The following is a 24,693-nucleotide window of genomic DNA, read 5'->3' as shown; positions in this document are numbered from 1 at the left end:
ACGACCCCCAGACCGGCCCAGGCGGACCCTCACCTCCCGGCTCCGACCTGCCTGGCTGCCCCAGAAAGATATTCGGGCGACTCCGGGGATTGTAGGCCATTCTTGGTTCAATGCGGCCTGCATTACAGCCACCAACCCGCCTCATTTCCCACCGAGCGATCCAAAGTGGCATTCATGATTTCCCACATGACGGGAAGAGCGGCGGCATGGGCCACGGCTGAGTGGGCCAGAGACTCTGATGTATGTGATTCCATTCAGTTATTCAGTGACACTTTAAAAAAATTTTTTCATCACACGACTCCGGGGCGAGAAGCTGCTCGAGCCCTGGTGGAGTTTAAGCAGCAGCAGCTGCGTGTTTCTGACTACGCCATTGAATTCCGCACTCTGGCTGCCGACAGTAGGTGGAATGAATCAGCTTTATTAGATGCCTTTTTTACATGGACTTTCCGGTCCAATTAAGGATCAACTGGCTCCTCTGGACATTCCTGCTGACCTAGATTCTGTTATAGCCATGGCCACAAGGATTGACAACCGTATCCGGGACCGGGTCAGAGACAGAGAATCGACTACACCACGCTCATCTCGGCATTGGGGGCACACTCTTCCCCAGCACACCAGGAAGCTACCTTTCTCTGCTGCTTCAGACACCCAGGAAAGAACAGCGCCCTCTAGCAGCGCGGAGGAACCCATGCAGCTGGGACGGGCCAAGCTGACTCCCGAGGAGCGGCAGCGACGTCTACGGGAAGGAAGGTGCTTTTACTGCGGGGAACTAGGACATCTGCTCGCTGCCTGTTCAGTAAAAGAACAGGCTCATCAGTGAAGAGAAGGGCGCTGGTATGTCAAATTCAGTGTTTTGATTACCCTTCTCGCCTTTTGTCTCAAGTGACCATAGACATGCATAGACTAACCGAGGTTATAGGTGCATTAATTGACTCTGGGGCGGACGAGAGTCTGATGGACTGGGGGCTAGCTAAGAAGTGGGGACTTCAGTGCACACCATTGACGCAACCCTTAACTGCTAGAGCTCTTGACGGGAACCATTTATTCAATGTAACCCATGTTACTGAACCTGTCAGCTTGATGATGTCGGGAGGACATCATGAGAGGATTAAATTTCATTTGTTTGACTCAGCTCAAAATCCACTCATCCTTGGCTACCCTTGGCTCACCCTCCACAACCCTCACATTGACTGGAAGTCTGGTAGGATATTGAGGTGGGGGGAGAAGTGTGGAGGCAGATGTTTTGCAAAAATTCCTAAGACTGGTCCTGCCATGGTCAGTGAAACCACTGACTCCATGGAAAAACAAGAACAGTTCCCTGATCTTTCTGAAGTACCTGCTTGTTATCGTGAGTTAAAAGAGGTGTTTAACAAGGCTCGAGCCACTTCTTTACCTCTACACAGACCCTGTGACTGCACCATAGAGTTGTTGCCGGGGGCGGCCATTCCCAAGGGGCGACTCTACTCCATCTCTGGGCCGGAAAGAGAGGCCATGAATGATTATATCTCTTCTTCATTAACAACAGGGCTAATACGACCGTCCTCGTCTCCGGCAGGGGCCAGATTCTTCAAGAAAAAAGATGGGTCACTCCGACCATGCATCGACTACAGCCCGCTGAATAACATCACGGTTAAGAACAGGTACCCCCTCCCACTCATGACAGAAGCATTTGAACAGTTACAAGATGCTAAAATATACACCAAACTGGATTTACGTAATGCTTATCATCTGGTCAGAATTCGGGAGGGGGATGAATGGAAAACGGGGTTTAATACCCCCACTGGACACTACGAGTACCTGGTCATGCCTTTTGGTCTCACAAACGCACCAGCTGTTTTCCAGGCTCTAGTAAACGACGTGTTAAGGGATTTCCTGAATGTGTTCGTTTTTGTATATCTGGATGATATTCTGATCTTCTTTCCTGGTGAGAAAACCCATATCCAGCACGTTAAACAAGTTCTACAACGACTATTGGACAACCAGCTGTTCGTAAAGGCTGAGAAGTGTGACTTTCATGTCAAAAAGGTGTCATTCCTGGGCTTCATTATTGAGGAGGACCACATCAATATGGATCGTTTTATCAGGAACTTCAGCTCTATTGCTGCCCCCTTGCATGCCCTGACTTCTAATCATGTACATTTTGAGTCCTGTCATTATTTCATAAAGGTTTATTAATTTGAAATGAAAAGGTGGTCATTAATTTAGGGGAGGAAGTCTGTGACTGCTGCAGGAAATCTGGTCAGTATGAGGTAACTGAGATGTTTCATTGTAAAGACTTTAGGTCTGCCTTTAAACCTACATAACGAGACATATTTAGCTGCTCTAATGAATATTTTTCATAATAACAGTGGATCATCACTATGACAGTAACTACACATAATATGAAAGGGATCGCTCATACTGACAAACTCACAGACTTATGATCTGACTCTGCAGTTTCCCAAAGCTCTTAGGAGCCTTTAGTGTCTCTATAAATCATTGTTTTGGTTTGAAGGCCAACATTTGACTGTTTAGATTTGTTTTTATGACTCTTATTAACCCACGCAGGCAGCTGTTTTCAGTAGAGAGTTCTAAAACCGAAATGTTCTGTATGCCTCTTACCCAGCAATGCTAAAAGGACTTATATAAACAGGGAGGCACAAACATATCTGCATAGGAATGCCTATGCTGCTCTGTAACGGTTGAATGTTGAATATGAAAATAAATGCCTATTATCACATTGTCTATAACCGTCCTATGAGTTGATAAATTCCAGGTGTCCAAAAATGAATAAATACATAAATAAAAATGTCTCTTTTGACAAGCTATGTCAGAAGATTTCATCTCAAACTGGATGCATATCAGGATGCCTTGATGCCATTGCCTTTAAGACCTTATTTTGCTGCATTGCACAAAATACACTCATCCACAGTTTTTGCTGTCAGACACAGCGTGGGCTCTGCAGCACAGGGTCTGACAGTTTTAACTTTCACTCGGCTGCTGCAGTGGGCCGCTGATGGGACATTACAGCTCATTATAGTGGACCTCACTGATGGCGCTTACTGTGTTCGGTACAGTAGAAGAACTTCAGACACATTTAAGTACTCACAATGATCTTTTCTGTCTCTGATGCTGAAAACCTGTCATTGGCTTTCTCTAAGTGTTCGACCTCCTCAGTGACTTCTAACAAGTGTACTTAAAAGTCTGTGCTCTACCTCTTGGCTCCCCGAGGAGAACAGCTCAAAGTGAGAGTACAGAGTTAGGGAATATACAAGCACATGCATATTCTTGTTCTCACAATCTTTTACATGCACGTATGCACACATATAGACACACAGACAAATATTGGGCATTTGTCCAACATCTTGTCCTCAGCTCAGCAGTGAGCCCGTCTGTCATTCCACAGAGTGCAGAGTTGGACCACAATATTGATTCCCTGCTATTAAGGTTGGAACACTAGTTAATCAGCCGGTCAGACAGCCAGTCAGCCAGAAAGCCATCAGACAGCCAGGCAGCAGGTTGGCCGGCAAGTCAGGCAATCTGTCAGCCAGACGCTCAATCCCCAAGTCCTTCTCCTTGAAGGATGTGATGCGTAAGACAAGGAGCATGTAGCCTGGAGCACCAAATAGCAAGTGCCTGTGCAAATGTAACTCAGATAAAAGTTTGAAACACGTTGAGATTTTTAGACTGAAAAAATAAAGTATCTTGGTTTTTAAACACATTATGACGTTTTTGAGCCATTATTATCAGGAAGGGAGGGATGTGTCTTTTAGTTTTTGATCTAATTAATGTTGTGGCTCGTGTAAACAGGAGGCACAGCAGCTGTTCAAGTCTAACTTGCTTTACACGTAAGCTGTACCCAAAGGAGCCCATGGACCCATAGGGCTTTTAGTGTTTTCATCTGTTTTATATGTGTAACCATAGATTTTTTTGCTCTTGCTTTGAGCACTGCCAAAGCACATGTGAACTACACAGCAGTGCTGTGCCTGAAGGCATCCTGTGCAGACTGAAGCTGCTGCTGCAATTTAATGAAAGTTGATGAAAGTGACTGATCTTCTTCCTAATTATTTTCTATATAGATTTTTGTACTGACTTTAAAGAAATGTATTTATAAACCAATGAGTTATGTGTCTTTGCGCTTTATGTAGCATGAGTTAGCACCTCCGTACATCTCTGACCTCTGACCCCCTTGAGGTCTTTGAGGTTTTTTCTTGTTGCTTCTCAGACTGGCTAAAAACGAGTGGTGACCACACACTTTCAGCAGTGGCCCCCAAATTAACCCTAACCCCCTACGTTAGGATGGCCCCCACCTTACCAACTGTTAATCACTTCTTAAAAGTCATTTTTATACTTGGCTTTTAACCCAGCATGACAGTTGTGTTGTCTCTGTCTTTCTGTCGTTTCATTGTCTTTTTATTTTAATGCGTTTTAATGTATTTTACAGTCTTCTTGTGTGCTTGTGTGCTGTGTACTTTATGTTTAGAGTATTTTACTGTGTTTTTATTTCTGCTTTTTAATTCACCGTTCAGCACTTTAGTAAACTTTGTTGCTTTTTAAAATATGCAATATAAATAAAGTAGATTGGATTGGATGAAAAAAAAACAGCCTTGCTAAACACCTATTACAAAAAAAAGAAGTTTATCCTGCAGAGAAACATACTTCTGAGATACTGAACTTCACAGACTTGAAAACCAGATGGCAAATCAGTTTTGTACTTTCTAAATATTTGAACACAAAAGGTTCTTTCATATAACTCAACACAAGCAGGAAGTAATATTTGTACTACACAAATATGTCAATAACACCAAATCGATGGTAAAGTCAGACGCAGCCTTCCAATTAAAAGTTTCAAAATGTTATTGGATCAAAGCACAGCTGTGTGCGCAGAGAGAAAAGAAAACATGAGCGGGTGTTTGCAGAGTTCACAGCCTCTTAGAAAGTAGCTGCTCAGCTGAGAGAAGTTATGAATTACTGATTATAATGAACTGAACATGATCCAACATTAGAGAAACTTTACAGTGAGATCTCTCATAAATAATGTCATCTAAATAACATCCGTCCAATACTAGAAAATACCTGATTATCTACATGATACATAAAAAAATAGTAAAAACACTTGAGTAAAGCCTGTAAGACAAAGCACTGTGACAGCTTCATTCTCATTAGCTGCTCTTCACAACTCAGTTTGGATTTATACAGTGTATCGTGATCAATACTAAGAACCGCTGATTCTCTTGATGTCTCAACTTTGAATACATCTGCAATCAAACTGTCCTCACTCAGAAAGCACTCCTGCTCTTTGCTCTTGTCTTTGTTCTGTACTGAATCTAATGAACAGCATCAGTGCGCTCAGCATTTGCAGAATGAAACTTTTTATTGGGCGACCTTCAGATAAGTGGTGTCCATCAGGGGACGAACAAAAGCAGCCAACAATAAAAAAAACTAATATGAGAATATCCTCTGATGTCAGAAAATACTACCTGCTATATGAGAAAATATGGCATGCTCTCGGGCAGACTTTTGTTCCTTTCTCCCTTTCCTCCTCTCCCTCTACCTCCCTCATTCGCTGTATTGATGAGCGCTCCCTCAGGGTCAAACTCAGTTCAATATTGTAAAAGATCTACTTATCAATAATTCACAAACACTGACTGCCCGCTTTACATACAACGCTGCCTGCCTTCCTCTATCGCTCCTTCTCTTTGTCGCTTCACTTCTCTCCAGCCCTCCTCTCTCTCCCACTCTTCCCTATTTATTACACTCCTCGGTTCCCACAATGCCTGTCTCGAGTCCTCATCTCTTTTTTCCTGCTGCCTTTGTCTCTACACTTTTCGTCTTTGTCTGCCACCTGTTTGTTTCTTCTTTGTGCCTCCTTCCTCTCTCATCTGTATCAGCTCCTCAACCCGCACTCTTTATGGCCTTCCTACGCTAACAACTTCACTGATAACCAACATACAAGCATACAAACATATGAGGTGAGTTAGTCAATCAACAGTTACAATGCAAGCAATGGGAGGTGTTTGATCTGACTGCTGTTGAAGTGTACTAAGGTTGCTCTCATTGTGATTAGCATAAATGACATTGCATACATCATCTATAAAATGGTTCCATAAATCAGTGGATGTGTCATTAGTCATGTTAATAGTGTAAGTGTCCTTAATTATTTGCTTGGTTAAACAATAAGATGCTTAATTTACCAGCAGTGGTCAATGGAAAACTCCAGACTTTGTCCATAATGGCTTGAAAATGTAAAATAAAGTCTATGTGTCAAATGTTATTAAAAAGAAGATTTTTAATATTAACAAATGATCAAATTATTATGTGTAATGTAAAAATAAATTACCACTAATGGAGCCATTTAGTCACTTTTTTGGGCTGACACTGTAAGAGTTTTTAAATCCTAACTGATTTCATAATTTGGTTGCATCACGTACACAGCGCATATAAACATCTCACTAATCTCAAACATGCACACACAATATAGAGAGAAAGTGACGCTTAGCATGGAGAAAAAACTACGCATTAGGCTTGAGAAGATGTCTGTGTGAAAAGATGTTTAGGTTGAGCACGGTCAACGCAGGTTGTCTTTTCTTTTCAGCAGGAACTGGAGGAAGATTTTACCTCTTTGATTTCTGTCAACAGTAGTATGCCTATGCTCGCTAACGTTAGCCTAAGAGGGCTGTAAACCATTGTTTGGAAACACTGTTAGTGGCTCCATCTCCTTCTCTCCTCCTGAATGTCTTTGCAAAATATGTTGCATCTTTTGGCCAGAAAATATCTCCAAGGAGGACCTGTACCGGAACTGATAACAGCAAACCTAACTTGTAGTGAGGCTAGGATCAGTTCCCTCACATTACAGATAATCGATAGAACATCGTTACCAACCAACGGCCCAAACCAGATTGTCAGGAGGAGTAAATCGGTTATTAATCCACCAGATCCTCCTGTAATCTGGCTGCAGCTATCATCAACCTTCTCTCAGATGTAACAGACAAAATATAGCAACTTTCTCGAAAATATCTTTTATTATCTTAAGAGCTAAACGATGAACGAATGCTGCAATGAAATTCATTAGGGGGCCAGAAACAAATAATGTCAGTTATAAAGAATGCTAATGCTAATGCCTTTAGTGTACAACTACTTTAGGGCATTGTTTGCTAACAAGTTGGTCATTATTACTTTGTTGGCTGATAGCGTGGCAAGTTGCAAAAGTGAAGTGAAGCCAACAGTGGCTACAGAATCAAAAGTGATACACTACTGTGAGCCCACCATTTCTTTACAGACACCAATCCGAACACCTAAAGTGAGAGTATGTGTTTTGAATAGATATGAGGGCTTTACTTACTTTCAGTAGAATATGTGCAGGCTATAGTTTGATCAGTTGTTAGATAGGACTCAACAGTATAGGATGAGCCGGAGATTAACCCAATGCTGCCATTTGGCATATCTGTCTGCCAACTCTGAACTTTACAGTCTTGTTCACTAATAGGGAACAAGTTTGACCTGAGAAATCTGGTCAAATGTTGAACTTCTTTTTGAATCTTTTATACATCTAACATTTCATCTGTTCTGTTCAAAGGGCTAGCGGTTCATCTCAGGCCTAACATGACTTCTCCAACAAACTTTTTCTAAGAAGAAAATGGGCTTCTCTCCGAAACCCCATGGGGATGGGCGTAATGGGTTTCATCTCTTTGACTTCTGACATAAGTTAGAGTGAGATTTGTGATTCTGGCAAATGCTAATTAGAGGCAGATTCTCCTGCCAGTGGGCCCAGGAGCTACAGATACTGAGGAAAGTGGAGAACTGAAGGATGGTGAGGTATTGTTCCCCGAGGAGACTGGACAGTAAGTGAAAGAGAGAAATGGAGAGAGAGGAAGGATGTGAATGATAGTTAAGTAAGCCTCTTATTCAGTCTGATGTCTGGGACCAAAAAACAGCGCAGAGATGCCTCAGGCACGAATACAGTAGCGTCTTCTTTATACTAATTATCCGACTCCCTCTACTTATCTGTCACATTTAAAGACAACATTAAAAGTGTGAAGATTAAAAATAAGACTGAGGGTTGTTAAAAGTCAGAAACTGGGGATGTGTGAAAGCTCATTATCCAACCGAGGAAGATGTGCTTGCAAAACGTCTATCACATGAAAAAGCAAAAGAATGATCCATGCTCTGTTAAGACCAGAAGAGGAGCCTCTAACACTCAGAAGCAAAGTAGAGGGGAAGAAGAACAAATCCCTTTCAATTGAACTGAAAAAAATGCCCTGCCAACCAGCAGTTTGACGGGAAGGAGAGAATATTGTGGCTTAAAGCAGGGTTCCAGTTAGCAAACTAATAAAAACAAAATTATAGGGGAACTTGATGCATGAACAGTCTAGCTGTAAAGAGTGGTTTACCTGAGTGAACGTCCAGGTGAGCTTCATGTGTTTGGTAGCTGCGTAGCTGCACTCCAGCAGCCTGGGTCTGCTGTTCACGTCCACCAGACACTTATTGTCATCATCGTCGATCGTAGGACTCAGCACTCCCAGGTGAAGCTGCTGAGAGCTGGTGTAGTACACGTTCTGTTGGGAAACAAACGCAGATATCAACAGAGAGAACTTTCAGATGTAGTTTGATGAAGGCCTTCGAGAGCCTCCTTTCATCATTAGTCCCTGAAAGTAAAACTACTTTCTCTTAAGCTGTATGAAAACATCAATGTTCCCAGGTGGCTTTCATCATCTTTTTAATGCATATTGTATAATTCACAAAATCAAGGTGTGAGTCAGTCTAACAGCATCAGAAGTATACACGATTTAAGTCAGAAATTTACTCAGTAAAGTCAGTTAGCAATATGTAATAAACGTTTGCTAACATAACTGAACATTAGCGTCATAAAGCTAATGGTCATACTAGACCGAGTTGGGCTACAGCTACTAAACCCCTGAGTGAACTGAATTAAGCAATGATGCTTTTCCATCATTTATGAATGTAACTTATTATTAGTTTATTAGAAGAAAAAAAACTATGTATGTTACAGTATTGTGTTCAAGTACAGCTTAAAAAGAACACAATGTAAACAGTGATGGTTCATGAATAGACCTCTGTGGTACCCCTTTACTGATAACAAGATTGCTTAACTTTGCAATCAGTGACTTTTTTTATTAATTTGTACCAAGCATCTTTGGCACAAACATGTTTTTCATGCTCTAGGGGATTCTCTCCTTTCTTCACCAAAACTGAGACCGCAGTTGCTTCTTTATTTCATAATAAAGCAACTTTGCAAGCTAAGCCTTACCTTTCTTCAGAACAAGCTTGGTTGAAAGCAGCAGAGAGTAGGGTACAGTAAGTGGCAAAATTTCTGAATGTTAAGTGTATTTTCTTATACTTCACCTGCAAAATTTGCCAGGTTTTCTAAATATCATTCTCACTTTTAATGTGGCAAGAAATAAACAGACCACCTGTAACTGGTCTAATTAAGAGGAAAAACAGAAAGCAAGAAAAAAGGGAGGAGAAGATACTCAGCAGAAAAAGATGAAGGGGGAGGAGAGAGGTCAGGAATGGTAAGTAAATCCTGGCTAAATATAAGAGAAGGAAATGCTGCATACATGAAAAAAACTAAACAAAACACGAGGAAATGGTAATAAATGCAAATGTTGGCCCAGTTTTGAAGCCTGCAAAATGTCTAGTGGGGTAAATCAAACACACCTTAAGTAGTTTTGATCAGGATATGTCCTTCATCTCCCACATAAAACAAATATCAAGGACAGCCTTCTTTCATCTTCACAACATAGCAAAAATCAGACACATCTTGTCTCAAAACGATGCAGAAAAACTAGTCCATGCATTCGTTACTTCCAGGTTGGATTATTGTAACTCGTTACTATCAGGCTGCCCTAATAAGTCACTAAAAACTCTGCAGCTGGTACAAAATGCTGCAGCACGTGTGCTGACAAGAACTAGGAAGAGAGATCACATCTCTCCTGTATTAGCCTCTCTGCACTGGCTTCCTGTAAAATCTAGAATAGAATTTAAAATCCTTCTTCTTACTTACAAAGCTCTTAATGGTCAGGCACCATCATATCTTAAAGAGCTCATAGTGCCATATTACCCCTCTGGAACATTGCGCTCCCAGGATGCAGGCCTGCTTGTGGTACCTAAAGTCTCTAAGAGTAGTGTTGGAGGTAGAGCCTTCAATTACCAGGCCCCCCTCCTCTGGAACAATCTACCAGTCAAGGTCCGGGAGGCAGACACCCTCTCTTCTTTTAAGAGTAGACTTAAAACTTTCCTCTTTGACAAAGCTTATAGTTAGGCCTGGCTCAGGCTTGGACTAGCCCATAGTTATGCTGCTATAGGTTTAGACTGCCGGGGGGATCTGACACATCAAGCTTCTCTCTCTCTCTCTCTCTCTCTCTCTCTCTCTCTCTCTGTCATATTAATGCAGCTCATTAACTCTGTATCTTCTGGTCCCATTAACATTACTAACCACATATCTTCCCGGGAGTTCTTGTGCTCCCTTGTCTTGAAGGTTCCTGAGGATCGTAGCTGCAGACCACCTGCTGCTGTGGACCTGCTCGACTGCAACAACTACTAACATCAGCCTTCCCCATAGTATCATTATTGTTGCTGCTAATGCTAATAGTAGACCTGTTGACTTCAACTGTTACAATTACGATTACCTCAGCCTTTATCATTACTCTGCTTCTCTCGCTAATTTATTTATTTATTTATTTATTTAGCCAATCTTCACCCTAGTCTACCACTATTATTGGCATTGCAACCATAAGTATGTGTCTGTTGTTGTTCATGTAACAAGGACATATGTTGTTGTGGTAACAAGAACATATGTTGTTGTTGCTCTCTTTGCCTGTCTCTATCCTGCATCTCCTTCTATCCCATGTTCGGCCCACCCAGTCGAGGCAGATGGCTGTTCAACATGAGTCTGGTTCTGCTCGAGGTTTCTGCCTGTTAAAAGGACGTTTTTCTGCCAATGTGCCGAATTGCTAAGTGCTACTCATGGTGATTCATGTTGGGCCTCTCTTTAAATAACATAAAGAGTCGGTCTAGACCTGCTCTTTCTGTAAAGTGTCTCGAGATAACCCTGGTTATGATTTGCCGCTATACAAATAAAATTTGATTGATTGATTGATAGTTTAAAATTCAACCCATAAAATAAGACAAGTATTTCCTTGACAGAACAGCAGAAGATCAGACACAGATTCACAAACACTAAAGCAAATGAAGAGGATCATGGTCGACATGAAACCCAAACAAGCAGAAACAGTTGAGAACAAGGTGTAAAGAAAGAGAAAGCATATAGTCCTGCACTGAACAAACGGAAACATCGTCTGTGTGCTGAGGCTCTGTGAGTGTGTGTGTTTGCAGAGGACTGAGTGGAGGCTGTGAGGAGGTAATTGATGAGAGTGATGACCGTCTTGCAGGAACAGGACATTTCTAGATGGGAGCCATTATCAAACTGTGAACCAGCCACAGAGCCTTTAAGCTGGTGTTTAGACAGACAACAGAACAGATTGATGTGTGCATGAGCGTGCATATGTGTATGACTGAGCTGAGTATGTGCGAATGCTTACAAATGACAAAATCTCTGTGTATGTGCATGTGTGCTAATAAGGGCGATTAAACTTGCATCTGTCAATAGATTGATGCTCAGCTTCCAACAGAGGGCTTAATGCTATCTCCTCTCTTGTTGCGGCGTCTTAAAGCCTCTAATAGAAGGATTAGCGGAGTGCTGTGTTAGACAGATAGCAATCTCTCCTGACAGATGTACACATTAACGAGCATGGACAGAAGAAAGCCCATAAGCTAGGCTGATTTTATATCGTTTCTGTCTGCCTTTAAAGGATGACTTTTAGATCTGAGGGGACTCTTTGTGAAGGCGAAGAAAAAACTTGCTGTTTAGTGATCAAATCTGTTGTCAAATCTTACCAATTTATCGTTTAACGACAACTTGGGCTGCATGATGAGATCGTCTCCCAACAGAGGACCACAGTTGGCCTGTCAGACTAAAAATCCAGAGGCCCTTGGAGGTATTGTTACATACTAAACACTACAAACTGACAATTATGCTATTCATAAAGCCCTCATAGATTCATCCAAGAGGAAGCAGGAGAAAATGGCATGACATTCTTTCCATTAGATTTTGAGATTTTTCCACACCATGGAAAACATTTGGTGGTGATTTTTGAAAGGTAAAGAGGTTATCATGAAAAATTAGATGATATCATTAGATGACTAAAAAAATTTAAATTGGCATTCTAAAGAAAATATACTTCCCCCCTAGCCTCTAATGAATACTGGTATGCATTATAAGGATGATTAACTTTGCCAGTCCTGCCTGGTGTTGTTCAGTGACAAAAGTTAAGGAGTAGAAAAACTAGTTTAAAAAGAAAATGAATAACAAAAGGTACAGCTTTTGTTGTGTTGCTGCAAAGTAAACTAGACTACAAACTATAATTTTCATTGATAGTGTTGTGACCAAGTCATCTTTGCTCAAGTCATTTGATCCAAGTCTCAAGCAAGTCTCGAGTATTTTTTTCTTGGGCAAGTCAAGGCAAGTCAAGTCCCAAGTCAAGTCACTTTTTTTCCACCTAGATCCAGCACTCTTACCTGTAGTGTCCGGTCTTTATAAAGAGAAAAGGCATAATATTAGTGGCTCGTCTAAAAATGATTATATTGGCCAATTTATATAACCTGTTCAAAAAGAATGACAATGAATTGTATCTGTATTATAATTATTGATATTCAATTAAATAAATGTAATCAAAGCAAAAACAAATACCTTATTTATGTAATATTCCCTCCCCATCACTTTCAAACAGCGAAATACTGACAGCTAGACTTCAACGTCAAACAGACAAATACATACGTGATAGTTAAAGAGAAACTTGACAACATTGAATTATATCGTTTTATATTTAACAGCTAACATTCAAACTTGTAAAAAATATAGAAATGAGTCCCTTCATGTATGTAAATGATCACACTGTCTTGAAATAAAATAATTGTATTAAGAAGAAACACCAGGTGACCAGATTGTTCACAAGCTCTCTTCTCTCTGCCAACATGACTGTACAATTTATTAATGTTAAAACCACTGAAGCAATCCCACTGCCCAGCAGAAACAAGAGAGACGCGCATGATTGTCAGTGCCACAGGTAGTTATGTTTGAGATTTGTAATGAATTAACCTCTCAGTTCTGTGTGTGTGTGTGTGTTTCTACGTGTATTAGAGAGAGTGTGCATCAGAATGAGCACGCATGATGGAGAGCTTTGTGTCGTTCTCAGGCTGTTTTTGGTCTGTGCGCTTTTCCTTGTCTTCTGGCATCACCAGTTGCGTTGCGCCTCTCTTTATTAATACTAAAAAAATACAATAACATTTATCCCCTGTGGGACAGGAGAAGACAAAATCAGTGGAATCTATCATGCGGGCGGGAATGGTCAGAACCTTTGTGGGAGCTGGCGGGAGTGGTCAGATATCCAAAGGGAGTGGGATTAAGAAAACAGGCCCAAATCTGAGTCATCATGCCTCAAGTCAAGTCAAGTCTTTAACTTGCAAGTCCAAGTCGAGTCTCAAGTCATTTATTTTTTGTCAAGTCCCAAGTCATCAAAACAGTGACTCGAATCGACTCGAGTCCAAGTCACCATGACTCAAGTCCACATCTCTGTTCATTGATGTCTTAATAATATCTTTGATGATCTAATGAGAATCATAACAGGACAAATATGAGTGAGATTCAAAATGGACAGTATAAATCAGTACAGATGTAACATTTTGTAATGTAAAAGTCATCACATTTCACTTAGTTGTTTTCCATTACTCACTGAGGTGTTACAATGGTGGCAATTAACTTACATATGTCTAACACATAAACAAATTACAATGTCCAGACATAAACCTGTTTGTTGCAAGTTTATAACTTTATCAATTTGGAGTCACAGCCAGACTAACCGCAGAAGCCATTACACCGTGAAAACACTGTATGCCTCACATGCATGCAACCTGAATGCAAATGTCTCCCTAATTAAATGCAGTCCCTTTATAGGAAGCTGCACAATGCATACATGGCTCTTACATTAATGCAAAAATCATTGCAAAGCGCCCAGCCCCCCCCCCCCAACCCCAAATATAATAATACTGTGGACCCCTAATGTTGCTGAACATGCAACATCAGCAACACGACTACCAGCTCTAACGAAGGCTTATTACTGACAGCAAGGGATGTTGTCTGACAGGCTAATCACTGGTGTTTCCCTCAACCATCTGTTCTGGTGGCGAGAGGACAACACAAACACACAAACACACAAACACACACGCACACGCACACACACACACACACACACACACACACACACACACACACACACACACACACACACACTTAACAGATGCAAAGTTGTCTCAGTGCATAATGAAGAGGTTCATCTGGACAAGTGGAGCAGAAAGATTTAGAGGAGGACAGTTTAAGAGATAGAGCACACAATGAGGTTAACTCCAGAAAAGCTATTATTTAAAGATGCAGATAACGAACACAGTGGAAAAAAAACTTTAGTGTTCTTACTACTATGCAGCTCACACACTCATTCAGAGAGAAAGAGAGAGAGGGAGCTCATTACGGGGTATCCTGCACTGATCAGATTGGAGAGAGGCTTACAGATAATGATTTTGGAAATGGATGACTTCAGTGCAATGACGGCCAGTGTAATATCTCCATTTTACTACTGGTTGTGACGCCTTTTGAATTGTTTGTAGTAAAAGTAAAACCACAATGTAAATTTACACCTTGCAATAAGATCCTATAAAGCGGAGAGATGGCGTTAGATCCCAAAGGGAGGCTGTAAATGTCTTTCTTTCCTGCTGATGAATAGACACACACAAACACGTTCTCAATGATCAATTTTGTCGAAGGTTAAAGTTTTGGAAAGTCCAGTAATTGGGTTCTTTTGTCTGACACAAACATTCAAAGTATTTGTCAAAAGTTTTTAAAGTTTGGTAATTGGTTTCCTTTCTGTTTCCTTTGTATAAAACCGACTCCCTGGTGAAATAACTATTTTAAATCATTAATACACAACCAACTTTTCCCACAATCATAAATCAATGTCCTCCTTAGTCTGTGTAAAGTAGGAAAAGTCAGTGTTGGAGAAAAGCCTACCCCTCTCCCAGGTGGCAAGGCTGTGTTGCACTTAATCTTTGATTAACCTTGTTCTGCTTCTTGGTTTCTCTTTATCCAAGCCTGACTATTTTTCTCCCCGACTCTTATAAACATCAGATTCTGCAACACGATTTCCTGCAGCTTGTTTATTTCTGCCTACACCTACTTACAAGTTCAATATCCTGGTCATTCTGCTGTGTCGACAGCCAGGCATCTACTATATTTGAGAGCACTCTCATTCGCTACATTTAATCCATAGCTTTAATCTTTCATGGCATATCAGCATGACATGGCTTATCCTGAAGATCGAGGCATAAAATAGCCCTAAAAAAAGAACCAAAGAGTGATCAGAGTGTCCCCATTTCTCAAGAGTCAAATATGTCCTCACAGAGTTAGAAATATGAGCATCACACACATACACACTCATGAATGCTGCTCTGGTAAACAGCCTCAAAGGTTTAATTTTCAGACTTTATTGATCCAGCCACAAACCAATCTTCTTAGCAGGGCTGCACCAATATTGAGGCACAGATCAGATTTCTATTACCTCCTTAGCTTCCACTGCAATTTCTCACCATTTTGTCAAATAAATATTGTCACCCACAGCATTGTATTGGCCTGAAATTAGCCCCTTATTCACCAGACACATTCATTTTGCGAAAATTGCCAAATGTGATGCAGGGACAGGTTTCTTTCTATAAGGAATGAAGGATGTGTGCAGAGCCAGTAATAATGCTGAACTGGACCACAGCAATGAGTCAGCTTCTGTGGTGAAGGCCACCAGTGCAGGATGTCAGCCTAAAGCACAGCAATGGCTCCATAAGGTAATATGAGGATGGCAAATCAGTGCCTATTTTTTGCTTGTTCTAAAGTAGTCTTTAATAAATTCATGCAAGTTCTTCAATATGGAAATTGTTTAAAATGCCTGGAGTGCACTTGTCCACTGAAATGGAGGAAAAACTGACTGAACTCTGGCAAGAGAAAGACGACCTCTGCAACATTTAATTAAAGATTTATCACTATTTGGCAAATGTTACTCAAGCTGTTTGTTTCTGTGCTCATTTGTTTTGGTACAAGAGCACAAGACAATTGTTCTTTATGAGATTTGCAGGTTGCCCACAGTGAATACTGACTAGTCACAGTGTGTGTATAGCAGGGGTCTCCAACCCTGCTCCTGGAGAGCTACCTTCCTGCATGCTTTAGGTTTCTCCGTTCTGTAACACACCTGATTCGAATGTTTTGCTTGTGATCAATCCCCTGAGCTGCTTCAGTTGGTTGATAACAAGCAGATCATTTAAATCTGGTGTGTTAGAGAACGGAGAAACCTAAAACATGCAGGAAGGTAGCTCTTCAGGAGCAGGGTTGGATGAAAGTTGCATAAATGATCTGTATGTAAGGTTTTGTTCAGTCTGTAGGTTTCAACTAGTGTACAGGTTTGTCTCCACTGTTACCTTTAAGGTCAACATTTCGCCAGTGGAAAGTTTCTATTTACAGTAAAAACCTCACTGGTATATTCCTCTCAATCAAAGTGTGTTAGTCTCTCTCTGGGGCTCTCTAGGCTGTACAACTCCTCACTTAGGGGGAGGAGGTAACAGGGACAGACTCTCTCACAAGCGGTAGCCACTAATTCAGCTCACAAAGTTAATAGTAGTTAACTTCTTTTATTCAATAGTAATATTATTTATTTCTCAAAGGGTCATATGTGCAATAAAAATCTGTCAATGTGCAATAATCTCTCACCACAGTGCAATAACCTAATACCACAGTGCAATAACCTAATTTAGTTTAATTGAACTATTACCCACTGTTTACTTGTACATTTTCTAAGAGTGTATATTTTATATATTTTGTTATCTAATTTTGTACTTTTTTTATATATATATATATATATATATCGATAGATATATATATTTTGATCTTTATTTTTTTAACCCTCTGTGTGCTGATTCTTTCCTATTGTATTGTACTGTATAAGCTGCTGGAGACTGAATTTCCCAGAGGGAGTCATCCCAAAGGGATCAATAAAGTTGAGTCTAAGTCTAAGTCTAAGTCTCTCTCTCTCTCTCTCTCTCTCTCTCTCTGTCATCCTCCTCTGCACATCTTTCTGCTCCTCATCTGTGTCCACTGGCTGAAAGGGAAATTGAGTAACGTTATGCATCATTGACATTCAACAGTTCATCAGTTATTCAAAGCCATAACCATCCTTCCCATTGGACACACACACACACACACACACACACAGACACACACACACACACATACACACACACACACACACAAAAAGGTTGTGTTCAGAAAGAAGAGGACTCAGAGGTAATCTAAAGGATTGGACGAATCAGAATAAAAGGATCTGGAGGGGGAATAAGAAGGACCAGAGGGAATAAAATTACAAAAGATACTCCACATGAATAAAGAATAAAAAATGAAAAGTGATAAAAGCATGATAGAAGACCAGAAGAATATATGACTCTTTGATGTCGGTTATGAAACGGTTCGTGCTGCTTTTCACTCTACATCTGCGGGCTGTTTATGGCTGATGTCTCTGAACCCTTTAACCCTCTCCTTGGCCTTCATCAATGATTTCAAGATCAATATATTGGTTTTGGAAGTTGCAATAGATTTTTTTTTTTTTTTTTACCATGTGTCAGTAAGAGCAGGGTTGGTCACTGAGGCCTGCAATTTCATTAGGCTAATGGAAGAGACATCTATTATGCATGAATGTGTGTGAAGATATCCATTACCAGAGTGATCATGGATTTATCTATTCATTCATTACATACTAACATTTCTAATCCCTCTGTGATTGCTGCGGCAGGTACAACCTTCATTATATGTGCAGTGTAATGTATGTTTATGCTCCTCTGATTCAGCTCAAATATCTCCTGTTTAAAAAGTGATTAGTTCCCCCTGCTGATCCTGCACTGTTTATTCTGCTGCTATCTTGACTTAGTAAAGCCCAAAATACCCCCGTTATCTGGAGGCGTGTAAGCGGGTAAATTATAGCTTGCTAGAAGTCTTTTAAGCTGCAATTCCTTCACAAATAGGCATAAACAAATCATCTTTTCATTCGCTCTGCCTTTGAGATCTGTGCAGCTAAATATCTGCTCGCTGAGTGACTGGAAAAGAGAATGATTGCCTTTTTACTTGCTTATGTCTCAAAATATGAGGCGGAATAAACTCAGTCCTCACTTTAGGTGCTGCTGACTGAGGGCAATGTGCGCTACAGGCGGACATTTACCGGCTATTTTCATTCACATTTGCCAAATTCACATTGTGAATGCAAAAAGGTTTAGGAAGGTGTTTCTAAAGTTTCACATACAGTTTAAGCAAAACTAGCACACAAAGAATTGAGCTTTTTAGTGTAAATAAATAAAGCTGATGACCCTCTATCTCATCTCAGTTTGTTGTGTTTGAAAACAAATAAATAAGACAGTGAAGGAGATAAAACTGCTTCACTTCCACTCAGTCTGTTTATCAGCACCTGCTGATCGTGCTGTCTCCAGGAGAGAGGAAATGTGAAATCAAAAAGACAGGAGAGACACAGAGAAAAGCCAACACAGCTGTTTCGGCAGCTGACGGCAGATTGCTGAGTATGACCCAGACAAAAAGTTGGATTCCGACATCAAGACTCCGGTCAAAGCCATTAACTCTACAGACAATGGAGGGGAGGCTTGCAGTGTCCTCAGAAAGCTCTTCCAGATGCCGGGCTGGGTTTGTAGAGGAGTCTAGTTCTGATTATTTGAGCCCTTTTATGACAGCCGGGGTATAATGAGGACTGTAAAATATGAATTTTTAATTTTGTCAAGCTACAGAGCACTTCAGTGAAAAGGGGAAATACACAGTCACACTCCCTTGGCCTTCAAAGTTTTTTTCTTTTTTCCTCCGTGCCTCCATTTAAGGAGCAATGAGTGCAGAATTTACTGCCCCTTAGACGTAAATGGCCTTTAATCCGCAGCAGGCTGATAGAGTTGTTGTTTGGCCTCAGTGACTCTGGAATTACTTTTCAGATATTTCAGCTGCAAATGCTAAAAAGTTTCACTCTACAAGAAAAACAGACCGTTATAAAGTAGCACTATTATAGCAAGGTGATATATTCGCTCTTTATTACATTTCCTTCTGGCTCTCTGCTCTAATTAGCTCATTATGGAAATGTGACTTTTTCATTTATGTAAATAACAGGACCCCACTGCTCAAGATAACTGATGCTCCAATAAGCAGAGAGCCGGTACAATTTCTGAAAAACTACACTACATTATTAACTCTAAATACAAACAGTATAATTTCCTCTTGGCTTGGTGATGTTTAAAGCTGCACTAACAAATATTTCTATTTAAATAACTACATAAGTTGCATGTAGTGATAATACAGATAATTACAACAAGCTATGCAGTGCATTTTACTGTAGCCCTGCTTAGCACTTATCATCTATATCTATCTATCATCTTAGCATCTATAAGCACATTTTGGTTTTTGACCAACAGTTCTGAACATCATTAACATTGTTTCCTGCAGCAGGGAGTCATTTTCAGCAAAATATCTCTGATAAACCAACTGTACCACAGCTTAGGAAAGCACAAGATGTTTGAAAACTACCTTAGGAACATAGTGGAACATCTATCCCAGGACTTTATGGAGATGAAAACTGGGCCAAACAAAGTCTTTCATTCATCAGGTGACACAAACTCAACTCCTAATAAATGCTAATGTTGCTCCTGGTCTGCGACATTCACATTAACTCAGTGATAAAATGTAAATGTGTTTGTAGCTTTTCTGCTTCTTTCAAATGACCAAAAAAACAAAACACAAATTACAATGACAATGTTCTTAATTTCATCATATTTTTGTGGATTGATGTTTACAACTATACTGAATTTATTCTTATACGGTAGCCTTATTGTTGTACAGAGAATAAAGAGACATCACTCACCCAACTCTTGTAATGCAATACTATGCAATTGTTGAATTCTCTATCTCTAAACAATTCAAAACAACAAAGATTACAAAGGAGTCCAATCATTTATACTGCTGACAACCTGCCCAAAGATCTCTCTGTGTGATCACTGTTGTTTGTTGCTTGTTTGTCTGAAAAGCTAGAAGACAAAAAATAAGAACTTAATGAAAGTCCACTGACCTGCGGTGTCATACCATGACAGAGGTACATGATGGGGACATTGTCTGTATCCGGTCCCTGGTCCAAACACAGGTTGTCTCTGAGACTGTTCTTCAGCTGGAGATATAAAAAGGATACAACAGAGTGGGAGAGAAGTTGAGAATTAAGTAAAACGTAGGAGAACACCTCTCGCTCATACACATATTTAACCATGAAGTTTGCATGCTCTTCTCACTTAACACAATTTAAGGCTGTCTGAGCTCAGAAACTTTTTTTCTTTGTAACAAAAAACATGGGCAAAATAAAAAAAAATCCCAGCTTTAGTCTGACTGTGTTTGTCTCTAGTGAAGGAAGACAACTAAACTATTCTGGTTTCCAAAACTATTTTCAAATTTGATGACCAATAGCAACTGGTTTTATGCTATGGTCTTTGAAGGAATAGTTAGATATTTCTTTAACACACTTACTACTTTTATTTCTGAATGTGAGATGAAAAGATTGACATCAATCTCACACCTTTCCTCGGTAAGGAACTAAAATCAGCAAGAGTTTAGAGTAAATTAGCATAAACACTGATGCAACATAACAGCTGTGCTTATGTCGCTGCTAAAATCACAGTCACTTTTGTTATACCCACACATTAACAATGTAGAAACAACAATTTTAGGTGTAGTTATAGTTGGGGGGAATTAGGTCTCTGGTGTTTTTTCCTTTGCACAGAGTCAGGCTAGCTGTTTCCTAGCTTTTACAGAGAACAAGGAGAACTGAATACAGTATAAGAGACACTTTTTAATCCTATAGAAGCTGCTCAGTGGTAAAGGAAGCCAAAAATGATATTTCTGGGAAAAAAGGTAGGAACAAGTCTGTGCCAAAATGTGACAGACTCAAACTTAAGGTCAACAACAAAACCTGGTCATTTCCAAGGCCTGGAGGCTCGCCTCAGCTAGCTATCTTTTTTGTATCTAATCTCAGATGGAAGAATATTATAGACTTGTTTAAATATTCCTTATAGCAAATAACATTTAATTTATACATGTGATTTCAGACTCTTCCTAAATACTTCATGTAGCAGGCAAGTGCGTTTGTCTTTCTCCCAGCGTCCCTTTCTCCCCTCTCTTTTTTTCTTCTCTGTCTCTGCATTATTAATTACTCTATTTTGACAGAGTGATACACTACACGGCTCTAGTTGTGAGGCTAAAGTGAAGACAAATGGAACCACTGCAGGCTAATTACTGCCTGCCAGGAGAAAGTCATACAAACACTTTACACTCCCCTTCACCTTTTTTTTGGCAGCTGCAGAGTAATACTTTGATAAGGAAAGGCATGTGTAGTTTTTGGATTGCAGGTAACTCTTTTAATTTGGTCTATTCCAAAGAGTATCTCAGACTAAGTGAACAATATGCATTAATTAACGCAGGACAATCACTGCACTTAAGTTTGTCTTTGCTCAAGCAGGGTGAAGTGGACATATACAGTAAACATAGGGAACATCTGCATTTTTTTTTACTTGCTCATGAGTAAACACTGTTGTAAATGTACCAAAATTAGCAGAGAGGCTGGTTTTAACAATGGTCCCCGAACAGATGTTATGAAGTCAGCCTAAAACTTAGTTAGTACAACACATTCGTAACTGATAACTGAAAACCAAACCCAAACCAGGTTGTAATAAATGGGAATGATCCTTTAAAAGACACATTTGATTCTTTCTGGTGGTATGTTACGTTGAAAAAAATGTGATGTTCAAGTGGTTTACATATTATACAGCCTGACATTGGGGGGCCGGTTTAGCTCAGTGGTTAAATCGTGTGGCCCATTTACAAAGGCTAGAGTCCTCGATGCGGCGGCCCCGGGCTCAACTCCCACCCTCGGCCCCCCACTGCGTGTCATCCTCCACATTCCTCCCCCGTCTCTAACACGATCCACTATCTTCTCACTCAATAAAGGCATGAAAGGACAAAAAAAGAATCTTACATTTTTTATATATATATATTTGGAATGTATAGCCTACACATATTGGAGGATGTTATTCACAACATTGTGGCTCACCAGAATCTTGTTTCTTTCCTGCCCAAGGTAGAGTTGATTTCAGTTTTGGGATCCCTACTGGGGTGCTTCCCCAAGAACTACATACCTTCAGAGCTTTACCTCCAATGTGCTTTCAAGCCGACAGTAGGTGTGGGAATCGAAATGAGCTGGCCTGTGGTTGGTATAGCAATGAGCGACTTACAACGACAACATAAGCAGTGTATGTTTGTAGTATGAAATGGGTTATTACTGAGTTGCAGAAGATATCAGCAGATGAAGACTTTACTGATTCATTTGCTGTACTAATTATTTTAAGGCTTCTGTAATGAGCTATTGCATGGTCTTTTAAAGATGTGTTTTATGTTCAACAGGTCAAAGTACACTTACGTCTGGGCCTTTCTCTTTCCTTTCTCTTCCTTTGAGGAGTTAAAAGAGCCACTATAAACTGAAACATTTACCAGTTCTTGCTGTGTGAACACAAGAAAAAGGGTCTAGGTCTTAAACTTTTCTGAGTACAATAAAAAAATTCCTTCAGTCTATAAATGCCTCCTGTTCTGTCTGCAGGTTGTGACAGGCACTTTGAAGAGAAGGTCAGATGTCACAAGTGCTGCTTGAGATGGAAGGAGTCTGCTAACCCAAAAAAAATATGATGTGCTGTTTCTCCACACAAAAGTTAGAATGGAAGAATTATACCACTTTTGTGGATAACTGCTATCTCCTTCTAAACACAGAGCTTCATCACAGAACTCTCAAATTATACACAACCTTTATACATTCCATTGTGTTCTTTCACTTCCAACATTCCCATCAGTGGGGTGTCAGACTAAGCAGGCAGCTGTGTGTTTAGCAACAAAAAAATTCTAAAAAAAAACACACTGCATGCCATGCTCCATACAAAGAACAGAGAAATACAGTGACCAGGGAAAACAGTGGAGCATTTTGCAACAAAAGTCATATATTATTTCCCTCAGTTGGAGTTGGAGGAGACAAAAACAAAGCTAAAAGGAGATTCACAAGGGTACAAGGAACAATGGTAAAAACATATTTCATTGTTGCATTTTAGTTCTGGGGTGGTTCCTGTTTGCACTCACTTATAACAAACATAGCAAGAGGACTTAAAGTTATAAAGCAGGCAGCAATTTCATAATCAGATTGAAGTCATGACATGACTCCATTTTCTCCAGCATTTCTGCTCTCTTCGTGTCTCCACTGGAGAAAAATATCAGGTCCTTTTGCTGCTTAATGCTGTTCTCTCCTGAATTGCAAGCTTTGTCTGTGTGATGTTTGGTGCTGGGCAGGTATTTTACTGCGGGTTTATCAGAGCATTTTCTACCAGGAAACTGTTGCTTAGTGCTGCTGGAAACAAAGTGATAAGAGCGGTGATACTAAACCAATCAGTGAATGTGCTATAAAACCGTTTCAAACAAATAAAGCAGCAGAGTCAGAGGAAGATTCTCTGTTGCTTTGTCACTGCTATAGCAACCCCTTTCAGATTATAACTACAATTAGGTTATAATCTTAATGAATAAATGTTATTTATCAGCTATAGTGCAGTGTTGTCAAGATTGTAGTTATTTCCGTGACCACAGTTACTTGAACACATGCATTTAGAAAGCGTGAATGTGGGAGCTGTCTCTGAAAGGTTGAGGAGTGTTGTGGTAAAAGTTCAGCTTTCTGAGATTCATGTTCTACAGCTTTGCCTCCACAGCATTATGAGCCTTCCTGAGTCTTCAATGCAAGTGACCTTTAGAAAGCAGTAATTTGAAAGGAAAACGCTGTTTATCTATTGGAGCTATGTTGTCAGAGCCCAGGCCTGCTTACCATTCATCATAAATGTTAGCAAAATGAATATCTCATGATGAATGGAAAGCTTTACTGGCGGCATCTCCCCTGGGTCAACACTCATACTAAACTGTGGTGGTCTATTTGGACTTTCTGCTGAAGGAAAGGAGAGAAGACCTTCATTTTCTACTAATATCTTTCATACAGCTCGGAAAAAGCCTTTTTCCTGCATCTGCTTAATGGTGCCCAGTCATCCCACCCACTATGTTCACTGACTAACTCTACCTCCTTTCACTCGCTGCATCCCACTACATCTCCATCCTCTACTGCAGTCACAAATATTGTGGGGGTTTGCATACAGTTCTTCATAAACTAGAGCTAAACTGAGCTTTCTATTTCAAAATAATTTGAAAAGAACATCTGTCGTCTCATTTCTAAACCGTCTGTCTGACCGTCTCTCATAATACCATGCACCTGCACGCACATGTTACGACACTTCATGACACACAAGTCTCACAACAGCACTCCTCAAAGTCACCATGGCCTGTGGAAAAGAAAATGCTTTCACTGGGTGGAAAGTTTGCCATCATTTGGTCTTCAAAGGACAAAGTGGGAGCTACATCCCAGTACAGTGCATGTTATGCCTTCCGGCTGTCAT

At 40.3% G+C, this 24,693-nt stretch overlaps 1 protein-coding gene across 1 annotated transcript in view; it reads right to left on the bottom strand.

The window, feature by feature from the left end:
- The window catches only part of galnt18a (UDP-N-acetyl-alpha-D-galactosamine:polypeptide N-acetylgalactosaminyltransferase 18a), a 149,489-nt gene that overhangs the window by 5,903 nt on the left and 118,893 nt on the right, over positions 1-24,693 (bottom strand). Inside the window, exons 9-10 of the mRNA XM_069686514.1 lie at positions 20,250-20,345; positions 8,370-8,534 (exon numbers count right to left, since the gene is read on the bottom strand). Of these exons, the coding sequence (XP_069542615.1) occupies positions 8,370-8,534; positions 20,250-20,345 (261 nt within the window). The remainder of the gene's footprint in view (positions 1-8,369; positions 8,535-20,249; positions 20,346-24,693) is intronic.

The sequence above is a fragment of the Semicossyphus pulcher genome, unplaced genomic scaffold (genome assembly GCF_022749685.1).
Source record: "Semicossyphus pulcher isolate SPU_LCO1_2020_fin unplaced genomic scaffold, fSemPul1.0.p SCAF_8, whole genome shotgun sequence".
Classification (NCBI taxonomy): Eukaryota; Metazoa; Chordata; class Actinopteri; order Labriformes; family Labridae; genus Semicossyphus; species Semicossyphus pulcher.
The sequence above is the reverse complement of the archived record's forward strand: the minus strand, read 5'-3'. Positions and strand labels throughout refer to the sequence as shown.